The 19,830-nt window shown below is 39.1% G+C and overlaps 1 protein-coding gene across 1 annotated transcript in view; it reads right to left on the bottom strand.

Annotated features, from left to right (window-relative positions):
- ACER3 (alkaline ceramidase 3) overlaps positions 1-19,525 on the bottom strand; it is a 56,098-nt gene extending 36,573 nt beyond the window's left edge. Inside the window, exons 1-2 of the mRNA XM_030268378.4 lie at positions 19,316-19,525; positions 229-339 (exon numbers count right to left, since the gene is read on the bottom strand). Of these exons, the coding sequence (XP_030124238.1) occupies positions 229-339; positions 19,316-19,418 (214 nt within the window). The 5' untranslated portion in view covers positions 19,419-19,525. The remainder of the gene's footprint in view (positions 1-228; positions 340-19,315) is intronic.
- Between the last annotated feature and the right edge of the window lie 305 nt (positions 19,526-19,830).

The following is a 19,830-nucleotide window of genomic DNA, read 5'->3' as shown; positions in this document are numbered from 1 at the left end:
AAAGGATCACTTTAAAATCCGATCAAATTATTTAGCGAATTCTAATTTCATGTTCCTCCAACTGATAAAAATTTTCTGTAAACATTAACAAGTGTAGCAAATTGAGGTCTACTTTTCATGCACATAGTATTTGGATTTAACTACTGGATTTATTAACATCTACACATATTTTCCATTATAAGCTGAGCTCTCTTTATAATGAAAGAGCAAATTAAGTTTTACACATACCTGTAAGACACAAATATGCAGCTAAATACCGTTTTTCAAGGCCATCTTTATAGGTCTGAATCGCACCATAGATTGGAGGTAGAATGAAAATCAGGTTACTCACTGTGTTCCCTGTAGGACAGAAACACAAAGCAGAGATTTAGAATGAGGTACTATGCACTTTAACTAAATCTAACAAAATTATATTCACTCATTAGAGACAGGTTCAACAGTTTTCATCCAGAAAGTGACCCAGCAAGACACCACTGCTCTCCATCCCTGGTCTAGCAGAAGGTGTCCCGGCCCCCAGCAAGGGGCTTGGAACTAGATGGTCTTGAAGGTCCCTTCCAACCCAAACTTTGCTAGGACTCTATCCTACATTCTACCCAATGCAAAAAAATGACAATGTGCTGTAGAGAGACCAGAGAAAGCAATAAAAGCCAAGAGCCCAGCTCTTGTACGCTGATTTAGATTTGGCATGTTTTTCTTTTCCCAACTGTGCTGACCCCTAAGCAAAAGTGCAATGAAATCATGCAAAGTTTAAAGGAAACAAAAGGAAATGGTCCATCTCTCAACAGAAGGGATGCACATTCAGCTTTTTCACTTAACCACAAATCATAATTTTGAGAATAGAGGTTATGTTATGGGAATTAAATGCCATACAATTTGGGGAAATGAGCAATTCTGTTAAAAAAAAGGCTTATACAAAATAAACTGCACATTTTCACACACCATCAGTTAAATATATATAAAACTGAAACCTAATTTGCAAATATCCCAATGAAGTATACAATTTATGAGGCTATGAAGACACCAAAACCCCCTTTTTCTGCATTTTTTATTCAGCAGAAAATCCCCAAAGCATTTCACATTCTAGAACAAGGAACAAGAGGGAGCAGGTCCTTTCTGAATCACACCCCTAATTCAAACAGCTATTTTTCAGGAGTCCTACTTGCCAAGATCCATCCAAAAGAAAAGCAAAACATACCAAAATATGTGCATATAACCCTAAAGTATTGCAGCACCTCTAAAAACAAAAATCCATACTTCACAGTTTTAAAGAAAATTGATACTCAAATGAGAAAAAGGTTATTTCAGAACACATGTAGCAAAAGTGTACCTGGTTCCCTTGAACAAGATAGCTCTTCCATATTCTCACAAAGTACATACAAATCTCACTTTGAGACAGGCTTCTCAACAAGTTAAAAATCTCATCTGATTTTTATCAGAACTTCTTTAAATCACTTCCTTACTGATTTAACATCATATCCTGCCCAACCATGAATTTCACCAAGTTATAACAAGTCAAATCAAATGTGCCAGAGATCTCATTCTTCCAGTCAGCTCTGAAGTAAGTTCCTCCATGTAAAAGAAGCCCAGCTGAAAACAAAAAACCTTCTCTAAGGATATACAAGCTTATATCAATATAAAAGGCCTTTTTCGTGTTTAAATTCTTAGTGGGATCATTACTCTTTTACCACATTCCCACAGTGTTGCAATGGGTAGTGATTCACTTTTAACAGAGACCACGTTTGGAAGAAATTCACTCAAAAATGCTGTTGTGTGACACACTGACCATTGCCGTGTCCTCCTATAAATCATGCAAACGTGTCATTGAGCCTTGAAAAGTAGGATAAAGGTTACACAAGTCTGGATAGTGAAACTTCTGCTTTCTAAAGCACTGCTCAACTATGCCCATTTTTAAGAGAAGTCAGTAGACGTTATATAAATGTCACTGTTCAAGGTCACTTGGTTATGAAATTGTCAAAAGCCTGGCAAAAATTCAAATATGAAAATGCCAAACAAAAGAAATACCATGATGTTTATCCACAACTGGGAAGGCACATGAGTGTGGAAGAGAGTTGCAGTAGGGTAACAAACTTCAGATGGCTGTAAGAATGCAGAAAACAGATTCTTCTATAGGAAAGGGAAGGGAAGGTTTGAACACTTCCTGTAAAGCTATAATTACATTAGATTATTGAAAATTTATGAGCATTTAATCTGGGAACATCTTGCTGAGAGAGGAAATACCATAGACCTAATCTAGGTGTACATTCCTGCCACTCCTTCTCTGCACTTTTTGGCCCATATTTTTCAGAACATTTGCAGCATGGATTAGGCAAGCCTATCTGCAAACACACTTATTGAAAGTAGTGTACATTTTTTTAGAAGGGGAAATGGGGGCAGGGGAACAATAGTCCTAAAGCTAGCAGCTGGCATGCTGCTAGCAAAATTACTATTTTTAAGAACAAAACTCCAAGGCCTCTTGCAAACCCAAGGTCCCCAAGAATGCATATTTCATAAAAGTCTAGTCTTTATAGGATTATCCCCACACAGAATAGCTTATAAATTCATTAAAAGGGATTTTTACTAATTCCATTAAAAATGGCAGTGGGATATGCACAGAGATTAGCAAAGAATACCAAGAAAGAAGCAAACGGTGACAAAATGCAGACCCACAACTCTAAAGTTATTTAACAAACCAAGAAGTGAAACAAGCTTTGAAGGGAATAAATATGGAAGCTGAAAATGGGAAAACAGTTCAAACAGTTAAAAAAAAAAATTCATCTTTTTTCACTGAATTTCCTTTTTTTAAAACGTGGGAAACATAATGCAGCAGAATTCCCATTTTTCTATGGGAAAACTAGTTAATAGAGAAATTGCAACTAAGGCATGAGGCAAAAGATACATAAAATAATTAAAGAAGAAATTATTGGTTATGCCTGTAAGAAATAGGGAACATCAGAAATTTGACGAATGCACATGGATAGACCTGGGCTTAACTCTGTACAGCATTCTTAATATTTCACTACTGGATTCCCTGAATACTGGTTCAGGGAGTGACCTAACTTTTCTGTAGTGACCAAAGACTGCTTCTCAACATTTTACCTTCAATATGTCCATCAAAAGAAAGGCAAACCACATTACCTGAGGGAGAAATTAATGAATTTGCAGACTGAAATGACAAGAACAGGATTAAATATGACAGCCACAAACACACCTTTCAGTGTGAATATGAATTCTTACTCCATATGTAGAAATAATCTGTTTGAAGAGGCAGAAAAGTGAATTTAGACTGTATGGTAATTGACCATAAACCATCACTATAGGCACTAAACCCCAAAAATTTATTTCCAATAGAAGCAGTGAAAATAGTTATGGTTTCATGCAACTCAACAGTGGAATACACTGTTCTCTAGTTATTGATAAAAGAAAAAAGCAAGCTCATCAGGTGCAGAGAAGCTCCCCTCAGATGGGAGTGATGAATAGGAGCCTCTAATTTCAGAAGAGACAAAAATTGCTCAGCTCACTGAACAAAACAACGTCTGGATGGAACAAGACCGTGCTCTGTAAAGACATCGTGTGTCAATGCCAATGACAAAAGGGAGCTGTTTGAACTGAAGGATAATACTGACAATGACTAAATAGATATAGACTAACCCTAAATAAATGCAGGCTAGAAAAAAGAGGAAAGCTTCCCATTAGAGAGGAAATATTTACAAGTGCTTCCCAACAGAAATGAGCAGCGCAATAAGCCTGCTTTCAGAGTGGAGCTCAGGAAGCTCTACAATCAGATTACATCATGCAGTAGCCTACTAGAGTACTAAACCAGAGCACATCCACAAAGACTGCACATGGCACTTGGTACAGGGCTAAATTAAGGTCTAATCGTGATAATGTGACTGACTGCGCAAATTTCCATAGAAGTCTTTCAAGACTGTTTCAATGCAAATCATTGTTTCAAAGTAATGTTTTCTTCATTGAGAGAATGCCATAAGGTACCAGAACAAAATCAATTTATGCAAAACATCTTTTCAACAAGCTTCTGTCTGTAGGAAGAAGAACAGTATGAGTGTTAAACCACATCTGCTTCCCGTTCTACACATACAGCAGCAAAACCTGAAAAGTCTTTTTCTAAAGCATGTACATTCACAGTCATCTTCAAGCCCTAAAAAATATGTGTACTATCATTAACACACAACGATCCGTAAAAGACTGACCACAAATACAAACAAAAATAACTTAAAAGGGAAAATAGTTTCTACAGGCAGATACAGATACAATACACAGCTTACTGTTGCACAGACATTGCAAACAGTTGGGAAGAACACGAATTTGAAGTGCCTTTCATAAAATTTCCATTTTTCCAAATATGTAGTTAATTCCACACTAGAAAGTAAGCGCTACAATAAATTTGGTTGAAGAATTAAAAGTGAAAAAAAAAAGTAAAGTTGTAAATAAGTTTTAAAAGAACATGGTCATAAAGGAATAATAAACAAGATGCAAAAAGATAAAGAAAAATGCTGGGGGCTGGAATAAAGATGCTGGTTTTGGTGAGGGAGAAAAAGTGCTATCATAAAAAGAAGCAAAAAATGTTCAGCTTTTGACAAGGTGATCAGTGTGATTTATCCTGTGTTAAGAGATGCTTTCTCCTATGTTTGTATACAGATTGACAGCAAGATTCACTAAGCACAAGGATCTTTTCAAATTTTAAAATGTTCTTGCTGTCTCTGTCAAACAAATTAAGACTTTTCACTCTCTTATGGTTTTTAAAAGACTCAAACCAAAAGAAATAAATGCTACCCTCAGAGAGAAAAGAAGAAAACATCTGCTGTTTAAAAAGTTGACTACGCATAAAGAACTCCTTTAATATGTGGACTAACAAACACAACATTCACCACAGTAAAGTTTTTCATTATAGTAAGATTTTTGCATCCCCCTGTGAAACAGAAGAAAGGTATATATTTAAGAAAATAGCAGCCACTTTCCTAAGTTGTAATAGAGTCAAAGTACCCCTTTAAGCAAAACACACAAACAAAGCTTTGGAACTGAAAATATCCATTTCATTGTCTGGACATCATGGTGCTCTGCACAGTCAATTCCTGGATCATGTAGCTTTATCTTTTTACATCACTGCAGGAAGAAATTAAAAATAATTATAAAAACCAAAGCCTGTCAGATGGCATCATGCAGAACTTTATTCATCCTTCTATCTGCTTTCAGATAGATATAAGGAATTCTATTTCATGGTTTTGTTTCTGGAATCACCTCACACAGTTCTGGTGCAAACTACAGCTCATTATTAGAGAGCTTACCAAGTTTCAAGAATTTGCAAAGCAATGCAATTCATGCACATTTGAGAACATAACCATCTACCATTAGGTATGCTCTCTTGCTCAGAAGAACCAACTACACAGAATCACCTGGTTGGCCACTAACTTCAGCCTCGCGCTGTTTTCGTTTACGGCTTATCACCAGGAGGGCAGAACAGCAATTAGATTTTCACTTCCACCAGCCAGTTTTAATATATTCCACTTCAAAGTCTACAATAACTGCACTTCAGAGTGGCAGGAAATGAAAACTCCTGTTTCCATTTGATATTTCAGAAGGACCTCAAGGGGAGAAAACCAAGTCATCCCAATAGGAATTTTGCCAATATGTAATTACTGGACTCCCTACTTGCTAATGTGCATGAAGGATCAATATAAACTTCCTGTCACTTACTGAAATACAATACAGTTTTACTGCAGGCTGGAACGCAGAACCAATGCTAACTTTAAAAAAAAATTATAAAATAAAAATTTTAAAAATTGGAGTGTGGGGTGTTTGTTTTTAAGCTACAAGATCCATTTCTTAGATGTTATTATTCTCCTTTCCAAATACTAAACTAGCCCTTGATTTTGTTTACTGGGACATTACTGAAGTTATAACTTCAGCTATTCAGCTGCAACTTGTACTGGCCACCACATTTCTAATAACAAAATGGGAAACATACTGAAGGAACTAATGAACTGCATAAGCAGTGTATCAAGGCTTCCTGAGGAACTATAAAAATGAGTACACATAAATAACAATTCAAATAAATGGATCTTTACTGAGCCTACTAGATCTTCTTAGGTATTTAAAATAATATTGGAAATCTATAGAGCAAGTTCACATAGATCATAGGAATCATAAAATGAAAAGACAGATAAAGCAGCACAGAAAAATGTAATGAAGTACATTAGAGAGGAATGCTGCATTAATCTAGCACTGTATAGAAATTGTCATACTATTATGAGAAATACTGTAAGGCACAAATGAGAGGGAGGGAGTAGATACAACTAGGAGTACTACACAGGAAAAAGAAGACTTGAAAAGGGAAAAAGCAGCTACCTAAATCTTAGCCAGACAAAAGCTACAAGAAAGCAATGTGAAATCCAAAGGATTTACACAGGGGAAGGATTAAAAAGAAATATTTATTTGCATTGCTAAAGAAGAGCATTCTGATGAGCACTAATAGGTTGAGCCAAGGAAAAGGGAAGTTTCAGTAGGACATCTAGAAATCTAGCATCTGGCAGTATCAACATCTTCCAAAAGAAACCATGAATCCTGGAAGAGTTTCAAACAGAATGGACAACACACTGCAAGACACATGAAGAAAACAGTGCACTGTGGGTGAAGAAAGGTGGCAAAGGAGGCGGGAACACAGGCTCCTTCCCAAGGCCAGCACCAGCTCGATGCATACCACTGGTGCGAGCACACCGTGTTCCAGTCCCTCGTGTCTCAGCCCCAGCAGCAGCAGAGTTGCTTCACTTAAGTCCAAGTGCTGGGACAAGGCCAAAAAAACTGAAGGCAACATTGCTGCTGCAGAGCTGGTGGCCAGCTGGAAGGTTTAAGTGATTAAAGTCGGCATGCAGGGCAGCACTTCTAGACCTTCTAGGCTGCTTCTCCCTTGCTGGGCCTCCATTTCTCCAGGATAGCACAGCACAGATATGTAAGTTGATATCCTTTTGAAGAGGTAAACCATTTCAGTGATATATTGGATTGGGGAGGGGTAAAGAGGAAATTTTAGGAAAAACATTAATTATGAACAACACAATTTGATTTTTCTTTTCAGTGCACATTTATAAGTGGTTCCAACATGCTATGTCAAGTGATACATTCCAATTTATGGTTTTACACACTTTATATTCCAGCTGCAGAATTCATTCCCTTGACATTCATCATATTAGTCTAGCTAATATTTTTAGATGGTTTTACTGATTACACTATTTCATGTTAAACTTGTGTTCTTCAAAACAATCAAAGTATTTAGAAGAGAAAGCTCTCGACGCTGCTGACTAACAAAACACATACAAGTAAGCTCAGTTCAAACCTGTAAAGTGTGGGTGTATTTTCTTATGCACAAGCCTCTTTGGAATGCACAACCTACAAAAGCCCTCATTATAAACTGCTTCTGAATTGCCCTAGGTTACAATTAAGCTATCATTTTCCTTACCCTCATCTCTGCAAACTGCTTTGCTACTGTATAGTAAAGGCATTTGAAAACTACAACCTAATAGAAGACAATATTAACATTGACGTTGCTTCTTATAAAAATAAATGAGAGAAAGCTAATACTTAACAAATTCACATTTTAAAGCTCCACTGATTTCTTCATACAAAATCAATACCCTTGGAGATACCCTTGCAGTCCCAGAAATACAACACTGGTGTTTATAGTGCAAATTTTGATTTAGACAGTGAAACATTTATTGCGGAGACAAAGAAATTTTTGCTCTTTCCCCTCAAATCTAAAATACACAGGGCAAGTATATAGTCTCCTTTACTGTAGGGTCTAAGCAACCCCTGTCTTCTGTTTCAATATCCCTGCAAGACAGGCTTGATAAAGCTGCCTGAGTCACAAAGAAACCTGCATAAAACTGAAGTCAGGACCTTCAAACATGAGAGTGTTCCTCTAGCCACTTGACCATCCTTAGCTGCCACAGTAAAAATGAATGAGTACACCACACCACTTCTCATAAGTAAAGCTTCAAAGTAGAAAGTGCGGTCAGAATAAGAGCTAGGTACTTTCCAGAAACAATGTTTTTGTTACCAATTCTCATGTTTAGCATAATGAACTTTTCCTCCTGGAATTCTTAAAGGCTATCAAAAATGAAGAAAAAGTGCCTATCATGAGTGAAGTTTGAGATCAGCATGAACTGCTCTTCCCCAGAAGAGCATTAGAAGGGCAGAATAAAATGTGGAGGACCAGCTGTGAAGTTTAACAGATAATTATGAAAGCAATTGCAATGAAAATATTCTGAGGTGATAGGCCAGAATAAGGATAGCTACAACACTTATATTAAAAAGCCAAATACTGTCTTCTCTTTTGAAGCCTATTATCTTACAGTAGTTGTATGTTTATCACACCAATGCCTGTCACAAGCGCAGGGCATAGTGGAACATTAATAAATGGGTTTTGCATTTTTAATGTACCATAATATGAAAAATGACAGTATTTAGAATTGTAATAATAAAGATGCAAGGATCTATTCATGACCAGTTTTTTGAGATTGCAGGAAGCAGCTTGGACAAATATGATAGTACACACATTCTTTACAGGACATTTTATTCTCAATACAAGACATTCACAACCAGAATGCAAGGAATAAACTTACATTACAGCCAGATGCTATGCCATCCTATCATATTTTAATATGGCTTTCCTAGGGTGTGGGAAACCACATGGAAAAGAAAGCATAATTTCTCCAATAAACATGAATCTAAGATGATAGCAAAACACCAATTACTTTGAAGTACACCTGGAAGGATTTTGAAAGCAAATACAAAGTAAAAAAAGTTGACATAAGCAGATAATTTGAAATACCAATCTAGAAAGCTCGCTAAAAGCAAGTGCTTATATCTAGAAAATGCAATCTAAGTCTAAAGAGATTAGGCTGAGATGATGTAAGGTTAGAATATTACATACAATAAGCTTGTTGCTGAAGGACAGATTTGCTTCTTTTACATCCTTTACAGGAAAACAAAATAAAACATATTTTAAATGTTATTTTAAGGCAGGTTGATGATGTCGGACTGGAAGGAAATAACAGACATGGAGATTACTGTTCAGCCCCTGCTAAAACTAAGCAGTGACCAATATATTATACTGATCATCCATGTAATTTTCATCATTCTTAACTCCTTCCAGCCATTCTTCTCCTGTGGTGCCATCAGCATCCTGGCTTCCTGTTCAGTGTCTGCACCAACTCCTCTAAGTCAAAGCCTCTGTCCAGAACAGAAAGCAAAGATTTTAGCAGCTGACAGCTTTGAGCTACCAAGTACATCCAACTCAGCATCTGTCAGTCCTCACTACAATGGAAAAACCAACTTGAGGCATGGAAGCTGTGGGTATCAGCCCAGAGGCTCTGGTAGGACTGTCCCAGGCACTATGCAGTGACAGAGAAGAGCTGAGCCTTAGGGAAGCCCAACATGCTCACTGGATGGTGTGTAGCAGAAAGTAATGTGCACCAGTGCTTCTGTCCAGATATTTGTAGCTTTAGCTTGGGTAGTCCATGTTCAAAATCCAAATTCTCTTGCTTTCTCTTTCTTCCCTTTTTACTATCAATAGAGATTTTCCCTGGGCATCCAGAACAATTAAAGTCTCTTCTACTAATGACTCAAGCCATTCTTTTGCCCTACTTGGATGGCAGGAAATTAAAGGTGAAATATTATGTGACAAGTGTAGGAGAACACATGAGAATAATGAAACTGGTCAGCAACCACAGCCTGATTCAGACACACTGCAGCCACTCAAATACTGATTGGTGACATTCACCCTCTTATCATCAGTAGTAATAAACCCTTCTGCAAATAACCATATTTTTTCTTTTTTTTTTTTTTTTTTCAGGGCTGCCATAAATGAAAAACCCTAAGGCTACCTGGAACATGTGATGACAGGCAACTGATCACAGAAATTACCTGGAATCAACATCTTCACTCCTAAATATCTAACTTTATCTCTTTTACGTAGGTTCTTCATTTCTCCAAAGTTTTCATAACCTTTTCCAGTTAATTTAACAACCTCCAGCAAAAACTTTCAACAGTACCCAATTAATTCGATAATGCAAGAATCAAAGGTTGTCACTCCTAGTCTACAAGTAACTCCAACTATATCCTTTAGTCAGTGTCCAATTGTCATTTCAAGACAACCTTCTTGTTCATGCTTGAAAAATGAAAAAAAAAAAAAAAAGATTAGCAATCATCTGTGATCCACAAATCTTGGCAAAAGCTATTTATCTGGAGGGGAAATGAAGCTTCTCCACAGAGACAGTAAGATCAAAGTCCATATCTTAAATATCTCACAGTCTAAACCAAATAAAGGAAAAAATATAAAATACATTGAAGGTTCAAATTTTAAACACTATATTTTTAAAATAAATATAAATTAAAATAGTACCTACACAATAATAGTTCATAAGGTAGGTGGCAGAAATTTGGGCAGAAATCTTTTTTACTGAATAAGATACAAAATAGTTGAAAACCATATACAAATTAATCATGTTCCAAACAAAACGTGGCCCAAAGCCTGGCAGAGGAAATTTTTCAGAGGAAATGCTTGAGACAATTGTAGAAAAAAAATAATACAAAAGTCAAGGGGAAATCAGCATGGAAGAGCTTGGAAGGAAATGTGTTTAAGAAACGGAAATTGTTTTACAGTATTTCTCTGCAGTGCAGAATAGAAGCGGGGGGAAAAAAGGACATGAAACATTAAATTGGGATAGACTCAAGAGTTTCAGCATTTCAGTTTTGTGAGGAGCCTTGCAGGTTTATAAAACTTGGGCCTTGAAAGATTTAACAGCCACAAAAACTCTGAGTGAAAAGCAACTGTGGTATCACAGATCACAAAGGCATAGCAGTTTGTTTAAGTGAATGAAAACAACATCTGCTGTATGATTTCACTACCATTTCTCTGCAGCATTTCTCTGCTGCTTTCCAAGGCATTGACACAATTCAATTGAACCAATTCTTAGAGAGACATTGCACTCACCAGTAGCACAAACCAGCAATGATCCTCTGGTTTTTGCTCTGCTACATCTAAAGAAAGCCCTGAACTTCCACACTGCTACTGCTAGGAGCAGCTTGTGGAGATGGCATTAAACTGGTATGAACAGAAGTGCATTTTCTTCTACATTTTTGCTACTAAACTGAAAAAATAAACCAAAAAATTTTGTTTCTCTGATTTTCCAGGCAGTTTACTCATACACTGGGGTCAGCAAATTGTGTAGAGTTTATTCTTTCTGCGTATACAGCTCATTTTCAGAACTGCGTAAAAGACTTAGAAAAAAAGAAAATAAAAAAAAAATACATCCGTTTTCATTCATGAACAAAATATCACTTGGAGCAACTCTGAATATATATATTTGTGGTTTTTTTCTTAATTCTATAAGATTTAAAAATCTAAAAAAATAAAAACTGTCTGTATCTATCCTGTGGAAAGAATGCAGGAATATCTGTAGAAATACACTCTGCACCTGCGTGCAGTAACCCCCAAAACAGCTTGGCTGCTGCAGTCTGGGGTCAGCAGCAGACCTGGAAGTCTCTGGCAGGAGAGCAGCATTACAAACTCCCTCCAAGAACAATCAGATCTGTAATGAGACTCACACAAACATAAAGTTTGCTGTGCAAGAAAGGTTAAGTACTTGTACAAGAAAAATACATCCATTTTACTTAGAAGTAATGTAGAAGTAATTTTACCTAGGAGTTTACCTAAAGTCCTCTCTGTGACAACAAAATCAGTTCATTAGTTCTGTTGGTCATTTCAACTTCCTGTTGCAGATTACCCATCTGATTTCAGAGCAAGCCAGATCTGCAAATCCTCTTTCTCAATAACATACAAGTAATTTTTCAGTTATCCCTGGTTTCCTCAATGAAGTTTAAAATACCCATTTGAAGGGATCACAATAGCATGCTTTCCAGTCAGGAAGCAGGTCTTTGCTTGAACAAACAAATGGTGTTGACCAGGCAGGATGAAGAAAGAGATGCCATTTGTTCATCAGGTTAACACAGAAATACCTCTGTCCCAAGACTGAAAGTGCCCAGACTAATTTTAATGTTCACTGCTCTAGAGGACTTCTTTGAGCTAATACTATATCTGTTTCCCAGATGCCGATTCTTGTTCAAATTAAAATCCTTATCCAACAGGAATTAGCAATTACTAAAAATCCAGCCTACAGAGCAGTGGCATCACGAGCTTACTGCAAATAATGAACTCATTAAAGCACTGTATAAATCAAAAGCTTTAGGGTCATGTCTTATGACTGTTAAGTTGGATACCTTGAAATCCTACTAGTTGGAATACATATAAAATTCATATCAAATTCATACAAAACATACAGATGTTCAGCTCACCCCTAACACCACATCTTCTCCTAATTCTGCTTGTCTGCTTTCTTGTCTGAAGAAGTCTAAATCTTGCCTTCTCAAATGTAAAAGTTAAGTCTCAAACTAACATCCTGAACCTTGCCCAGCTCTATCAGGCCACACTCTTGTCCCCTTCTCCAGTTCCTCCACTTAGAGAGGAGAATTGCAGTATTACCTGGACTTGGCTAAGGGAAAATACCTTCCTGTTCACAAAGCCAGTCAGAGATTCTTTAAGAGACACACGCTCTGCACATACCATTTCAAGGTCACTCCAAGGACACTGCAGTCAGAAAACACGTCCAAAGGAATCAAGGAACAATGTAAAACCAAATATAAGAAACTAAAGCCCCAGGACACAGCTGGGAAATAGACACTAATCTCAAATTTGAAATAAAGTTTGGAATTTCCTTCAGGAAAGTACTGCAATGTGCAGGGCAGGTTGAGTCACCAGTTGGTGGAGAAGCAAAGAACTGAAGAGGAATCTTGTAAGGCTGAGGAAGGGGCACAGAGGGCGCAATCTCTCAACTGAAATTCAGAGAGAGAACGACTTATCGCTCCTGAACTCCAGACACACTGAAGTACGTACTCTGCCAGAGGATGATGGACCTGACTGTAAAGGAGATAATGATCCTGGAGATGCTGACTGCAGTCATCATTTAGAAACATCAGGTTTTTAGTCACTGGTCACAGTGCACATGCAGCATATTTCTTCAAGGAAATTAATTTTTAGAAACATAAAAAAATATCATGGTTAGACACTCCATTTTTTTGAGCTATCACAATAACTCTGAAAATTTATAATTGCATTTTCAAGTACAAAGAAGGATCTGTGCCTGAAACCTTAAATCTAAACAGTACCCAGCAAAATCACTGAGCCTCTATGCTGAGCTTGCCTATATGGGCTTATTCACATAAATTAATGGTAAATGATTGACACTAAAGCAGTGTTGCTCTGGGGTTTTTTTTATTGCAACATTCTCTAGAATTTCTCTTTTCCTGACACATTTTTTTGCTCTTTGTAGTACTTCCACAAAGAATAACCAAGCACCTTTAATTCATGCAGCAGCTCACCTTCCCTGGTAATGGACGGAAGAATGAGTGTAATTAATGAGGCAGGTACAAAGAGCCTCCCAGCTAGAAGGCAATCTAAGGTAGGTAGCTTTGCCCTGATAACTTGCAAGTGGGTTCTCTTCTAGAATAATAATGTCATGTTTAGATAACATTTTGGACTATAAGAACTCTTTGCATTTTATAACCTTTCATGAGCCACAAACCTTTCCATGATCCTCTTGAGAATCAGAGAAACAGCCAAGTGTGTGAGCACTCGCATGTGTTGTAAGACAAAAAAACCATACACTGCTGAGCTCTTGGGACTGGAGACAATTCCCAGACTTTCTCTGAACATTTTTGCATCAATAATTAAATCTTTCTTCTTCTTCAAAAAAAAATCTTTCTTACTTATCTATGAAAGGCACCAGCAAATATAGAAATACATTACATAAATAGCAGTTTCACACACACAAGACATAACAAACCCCATACTGAAGACTTTTTGTCTTTCAATTATGACAAAAGTTTTTAATCTGTAACTAAAAGCTCATTAAAAGCAACTTAAAAGTCAGCAGTGTTCCCTTACAATCATTTATTTTACATTAATCTTCCTATTTCTAGCTACAAATATATATTCTGCAAATTCATATCACGCAGTTCATAAACCTGTCTGCCTCAGTTTGCACATAACAAAAATTAAATTGTACAAATGTCACTGCTCTGTTACCATTTGGAGTGGCAGATGTCCAACTGCCAGCTGTACAAGTATTGAATATGAAGCACTAATTATAGAGTAATCAAAGGCTTTGTTAAACCATATTTAAGAATTTTATTGTAGCTTAATAACTATACACATTAGTAGATAAACACGCATGTGGTCCATTAACACAGCATCTGCCAGGTTTTAAGCATATCCATAACATGATGGATACATAAGAACTGATGATTGAAGAAATCAACTTTCCAAGAGCCTTTGACCCCATCTTTCAATGAAAGCTGGTGGGAAAAACTGAAAATTAAGCAGTCATGAGATCAAAGGTAGAGTTGCATCATGGATGAAAGATAAAATGCAAGGAAGAATTAAAAATAATATATAAATCATTAGTGGTATCAAAATGCATCAAAACTGTGTGACAAGACTATCTTTAGGCTTAAGCCAAGAATGTACTTTTACAGCCTAGGGAAGGAAATAAGTTAATGCAACTGTATTTGCTACTGATTCAAAACCAAATAGAAAGAAATTTTTAAAAGTGACAGCAGAGACCATCTGGCTTATGATTTTGCTTCTGCTATATTATTTTTTTGAGAAATGAACCCCTCTTTCAACTTCTTTTTGTCTGCAGCACAAAAAGCAAGCTAGAAGTGTTCATATAAAAATGCACCGCACAGCTGAGCACTGTTCTGCACACTCCACTTGACTTTACACTCATCATCAATTAGTTCAATGATTCTTTTACCTTTTTTGCTTGCAGTGTCTCCTCAGTTCAGGGAGCTCCCTCAAGAAGCCAAATAAATTTCCAAAGGAAAGTTGTGATGTGGTTTCTTCCAACGAGGTCATTAAATTTACACACTCAAATCCCTTTCAGTCTTTAAGTCTACAGATCTGTGACACTGTCTTCTGTTAAAGCACTCTTTAGAACTCATCTGTGTCATGTCATCTTTAAATTGCTCCATCTCAGCCAGGCAGTTGGGCTGATCACACCCAATTAAACTTGATGATGTTTCCTTCATCTGCCACTTTATCACAGAAAGGACAGGAAGAGTTCTTGAAGGCAGACAGTTGGCTTTATTTTAGTTTTCTTACTCTCACTTAGGGAGTACCTAGCCTAACAGTCCCTGGCTGCTTTCCAAAGCCTCTGGCAAAAAAGGCAATATGCAACAGGACACCCACGAGAAACAAGTGACAATCCATACATGGCAGTACAAACTCAACATTAATGACATTATTCTAAGTTTAAGTAAATTTTGCAGTTTTTATGTTTTAAAGCAATGATCCCCATGGAAAATAGAGATCTGCATCTTTGGCAGCTGTATTCTCTGAGCAATGCCTAAAAGGAAACAACAGTATTTTTGTGTCACAGTTCACAATGTCAAGAATGTTTGGACAGGACTCTATGCCATCCAAGATGTGAGATAAAGAGAGATCTCACACTGAACAACACAAGTCACCATAATCTTATCTCAATCTCTTGTCTGAGGCAAAAATCAGAAGATTGAAGGAAGTGGAGCAAAAATAGCTAGAAACATGGGCAGATTCTCATGACATGGGTACGTTTTTTTCCTAAATAAGAGTCACATAAGGAAATACCAGTTACAAGAAGTCACTTACGAGATCTCTAGTGAAAACAAAACCAATGGATTTAACTCTGGTAATGATAATAACAATAAAAAAAAGTTTTTCTTATACAAAGGTATCAGAACATGCTTAGACAAAACCAGAAGCCAAGAAAGAAACAATTTCACCAATTCCTTGAGAAGCCTGAAGCAATGTTCTAGATGCTAGCTGCTGTAAATGCCAGCATAAGGATATACTATTCTAAACCTGTCATGTTGTAGATGATGCACATTACTTATGAACAATGATAGCTCAAAGGAACATAACTGGAAACATGACTCAAATTTGATCCAAACTGGAACACAACATTCTGTTGATAACAACAACAAATTCGCCCCCACGATTCTCCTGACTGAGAATTATAAGCCCTCATGTACCACACAGGGCTCCTTTGAAACTAAAATATTTGTTTGAATTGGTACTACCCTATATGCTCTCAACAAAGGGAGTATGTGAAGATTAGTTATATTCCCTCATCATATTGTACAAGAGAAGCTCTTCTTACAGGGATGACTGAATGCAAGAAGGGTAAGGCTCCTGTCATGGAGATTCACAACAAAACAGACCCCCAAAACAATGCTACATGGGCTAAATTGGCCTGAAACATCAACCCTGCTAAAATAAGGAGTAAGCTGTAACATTTGAGTGATAAGTGCTAAAAACCAGAACTTATATTTGCCCTTTTTCTATTTGCTTATGTGGGAGGATGGTGGGTTTATCCTTTACTATTTTTCTTAATCAAGTTTACAAAACTCTGGATAATTCAGCTTTCAAGCACCAGAACCTGGAAAAGTTTAGTTTTAAAGAAGGAAAAAAGTCCCATGTCTACTACTTGTCCTCCAGCACACAGGAGTCAATCAGTGAGAAACCCTGAAAAAGGAATTACTATGCCATACAATGGTTTGATCAGTGGGGGATATAAGACTCATTTTAAGGCTTAACAGAGTTAAGCTCACAAAACAATTCTTTTCAACTGGTTTTCCATTTCAATTGGTTTAATATTCTACAGATGGATGTAGAGCAGTTAGTCATCCACCACCACAGGGGAGGAAAACTGACTAGGTGCAGACTCAGAAAGGCAAGAAAAAGCATTTTTCATTATTAAAAAAATGAACTTCAGAATACATGCCATTGGGTTTGGGATACATCAAGGGAATTCAAGTATGAAATGCTACACCATCACCTTACCTTACTTCCACATCTCTCACTACATAAAATTCATAAGCTGCTATCATTTGCACTAATTCTTTAAGGAGTGAAGAGCAAGGAACTGCATGTGGGCTTTTGGAACACAATGTAGCAATTTTGTACTAAAAGTAGCATGTGAAAGCCAAATTGCTAAAAGGCACAAAAATGTAATTTGCACAAGCTTTCTGTTTGGTTCTTCAGCCTGCAACTTAATTGGTTTGGACCTGTCAGTATTCTTTAATCTTTGGGCCTCCAAAGTTTCTTATAAATTATTAGCAACAAACATTTAATGCAAAAATTTTTACATACAGTCAGCTGTACCTGAGTGGTACCAAGTCAGAAATGGTTTTCACTCTTCTGTAAGGTAAAACTTGAACTAATATACCCAGAACACTTACTGCCTCAGAAAGCACCATTACAGAACCACTGCTGAAGAAAATCTAATCCATCTTGGCATCTGGACTGAAATTAGCTGCTGTTAAGCTAACCCTATACCACAGCAGGCTCAGTTACTGTTTTGCATTTTAAACTTAGACGATTTAAATGCTTTATATTACAGCACAGCCCTTATATACAGTTTTTTTTCCAGTGCAACTGACAGACCAACAAACTGTGGTTCCAAACACCAAAACTATAGGGAGGGACCAGACCTTGTATAGCTACTCCCTTTTTCTTCAGAATACAAGCCTTTCTGCCTCCCATTACTCTCATCCTCCTGAATAATCCAAAACTAGACTAAAAGTATCAGTTGACAAGGCAAACAACGCAGCGATTATTTTAAAAATTTACATGCTAGTCAAATTAATTTTTACATTAGTGAAGAAACAGAACTTCCTCTTCCCTATGAGAATTATCTCACAAATTATGCTTGGCAAAAAGGAAAACCTAAATATACATACTCCGCAAAAGTCTCATTCTATTTAAACTTTTAAGTTTGTTCCTTTTTAAGAGTATTTAATTTTATTTCCTTTTCAGCCAGCCTGCCTCTTCTCAGCCATAAATCTACACACTAACTTCCTTTTTCCTCCTGCTTCCTTCTTCTAAGCTGCTTATGCTGTTGTTCATTTCAGATCCTGTTCTCCTTCCTATTCCTACACTCTGAAGCCTCTTTCACAACTATTCATTTTGTTTCCTCACCCATGTCAGTGTTTGCAACCAGGAGTCACAGCTTGGCATGGACACCCAGAACTCTCCATCTTCTGCATGCCAAGCTCTTCCAAACCACCGCTGAAGCATCCTAGCTATGTGAAAGGCCTCTGCAGATTGCCCACTTCAAGCACTTCAGGGTAGGTGAGCCTGGTCACTTTAGCACTAAGGGCCCTAACACTTCAAAGGCAGCTACCTACCTTATGTGTGTGAAAGTTTTTGTAGTACAGGGCGTATGCCAGGCAGCAGCACATAATTATAACTACTACACCCTTTAAAGTTGCTGCCCAGGACACAAAAATATTTAGTTTTTCACCAAAACCTCTGACATAGGGCTTGATCTTTTATCATCTGCAAGACACTCCTTTCTCAAGCACCTGATGGATGACCCTGTAGTTGAAGCCCCTTCTTTCTTTCCCTAAAACATGCTAAATCCTGACTGTTTCTGAATAACAGAGTTTTGAGGTCAAACCAATGGCCTGCTCTCTTGCCAGTGCTCTGAGCTATCCTAAAAGACAAACAGACGAAACAGAGTGACCCTTCAAGCCTCGCTTAACTCCCACCACCGGCAGCAGAGCCACCTAATAGATGACGGTCATCACGAGGCACCAAAGAGCAGCTGGGGGAAGGTGTCATCCCTGGGTGAAGCATAGGAAGATAGCTTTTCTCTCCCCGAGCAGTTTCACCTGGTTGGGCGGTCCAGCCTGGGCAGATGGTACCACCTGAAGAGGAGCGGAGCAGCAGAGCCGTGCGGCGGGCACGGCGCGGCACCCCAGGCACGGCTCCAGCGAGAGCCCCTCTCTACACCCGTGCCTGCGGGGCAGAGCCAGCCTAGATCCCGGGAAAAACCCCGGACACACCTGCACCGCCGCAGGCCCCCGGCACCCCCGCTCCAGCCCTGCCATCCCTATGGACACAGGCCGAAAGGACACGCTTGGGATAGGGGCCCACACAACACGCTGGGGAGAGAGGGGCTGCACCATCCCGTGCTTCCGACATGGATTTGTGGGGGAAGGCGGTAAAAAACACCCGTTTCCACCCACCAGGGTTGGCTGAGGGGCAGCGGCACCGGCACCCGGCAGGAAAGAGGGGCCGAGGAGGAGGAGGGATCCCCCCGCTGCGGGGAGGGAGCACGAAGAGCTGCGGAGAGGGAGAAGGAGGCGGCGGTGGGAAGCGGCCCCCGGGGCCGGGGCAGGACCCGGGGCCGGAGCGGCCACTCACAGAACTCGGCGATGTAGTAGGAGACGGCGTAGTTCTCCTCGCACCACTCCAGGGTGGAGGTCGGCGGGCCCCAGTAACCCTCCCGGTCGGCGGCCGGAGCCATCGCTGCAGGCTAGAGCGGAGGCAGGGCACGGGGGCAGCGGAGAGCAGGGCGCCGGGCCCGGAGCGCAGCGGCGGCGGCGGGAGAGCGGGCGGGGCCGGCGCTGGGCCCGCCCGCGGGGCGGAGCCGCGGTCGCCATGGGGACGGGCTGCGGCCTGCCGGACGGAGCGAACGGGGCGGGGAAACACCTTGCGGGGAAAATCGTGGGTGTGCGGAGAGCCTGTGGGGGAAGCACCGCTCTGGGCCGTGTTGGGTTCTCAGCGAACCCGCGCGATGCGCCTGTGAGCATAAAGCGGGATGTGCAACATCGCGGCGCTCTCCTCGCCCGGTTTTCCAGCCGGTCTGGGGGCAGTGAGGAGGTTCCCTCACTCAGCTTTCCACTCCGGTTTTCCTTTGTAAGGCGAGCAGGGCAGCG

Source organism: Taeniopygia guttata, chromosome 1, assembly GCF_048771995.1.
Source record: "Taeniopygia guttata chromosome 1, bTaeGut7.mat, whole genome shotgun sequence".
NCBI lineage: Eukaryota > Metazoa > Chordata > Aves > Passeriformes > Estrildidae > Taeniopygia > Taeniopygia guttata.
This window is presented reverse-complemented; position numbering and strand designations above follow the sequence as displayed.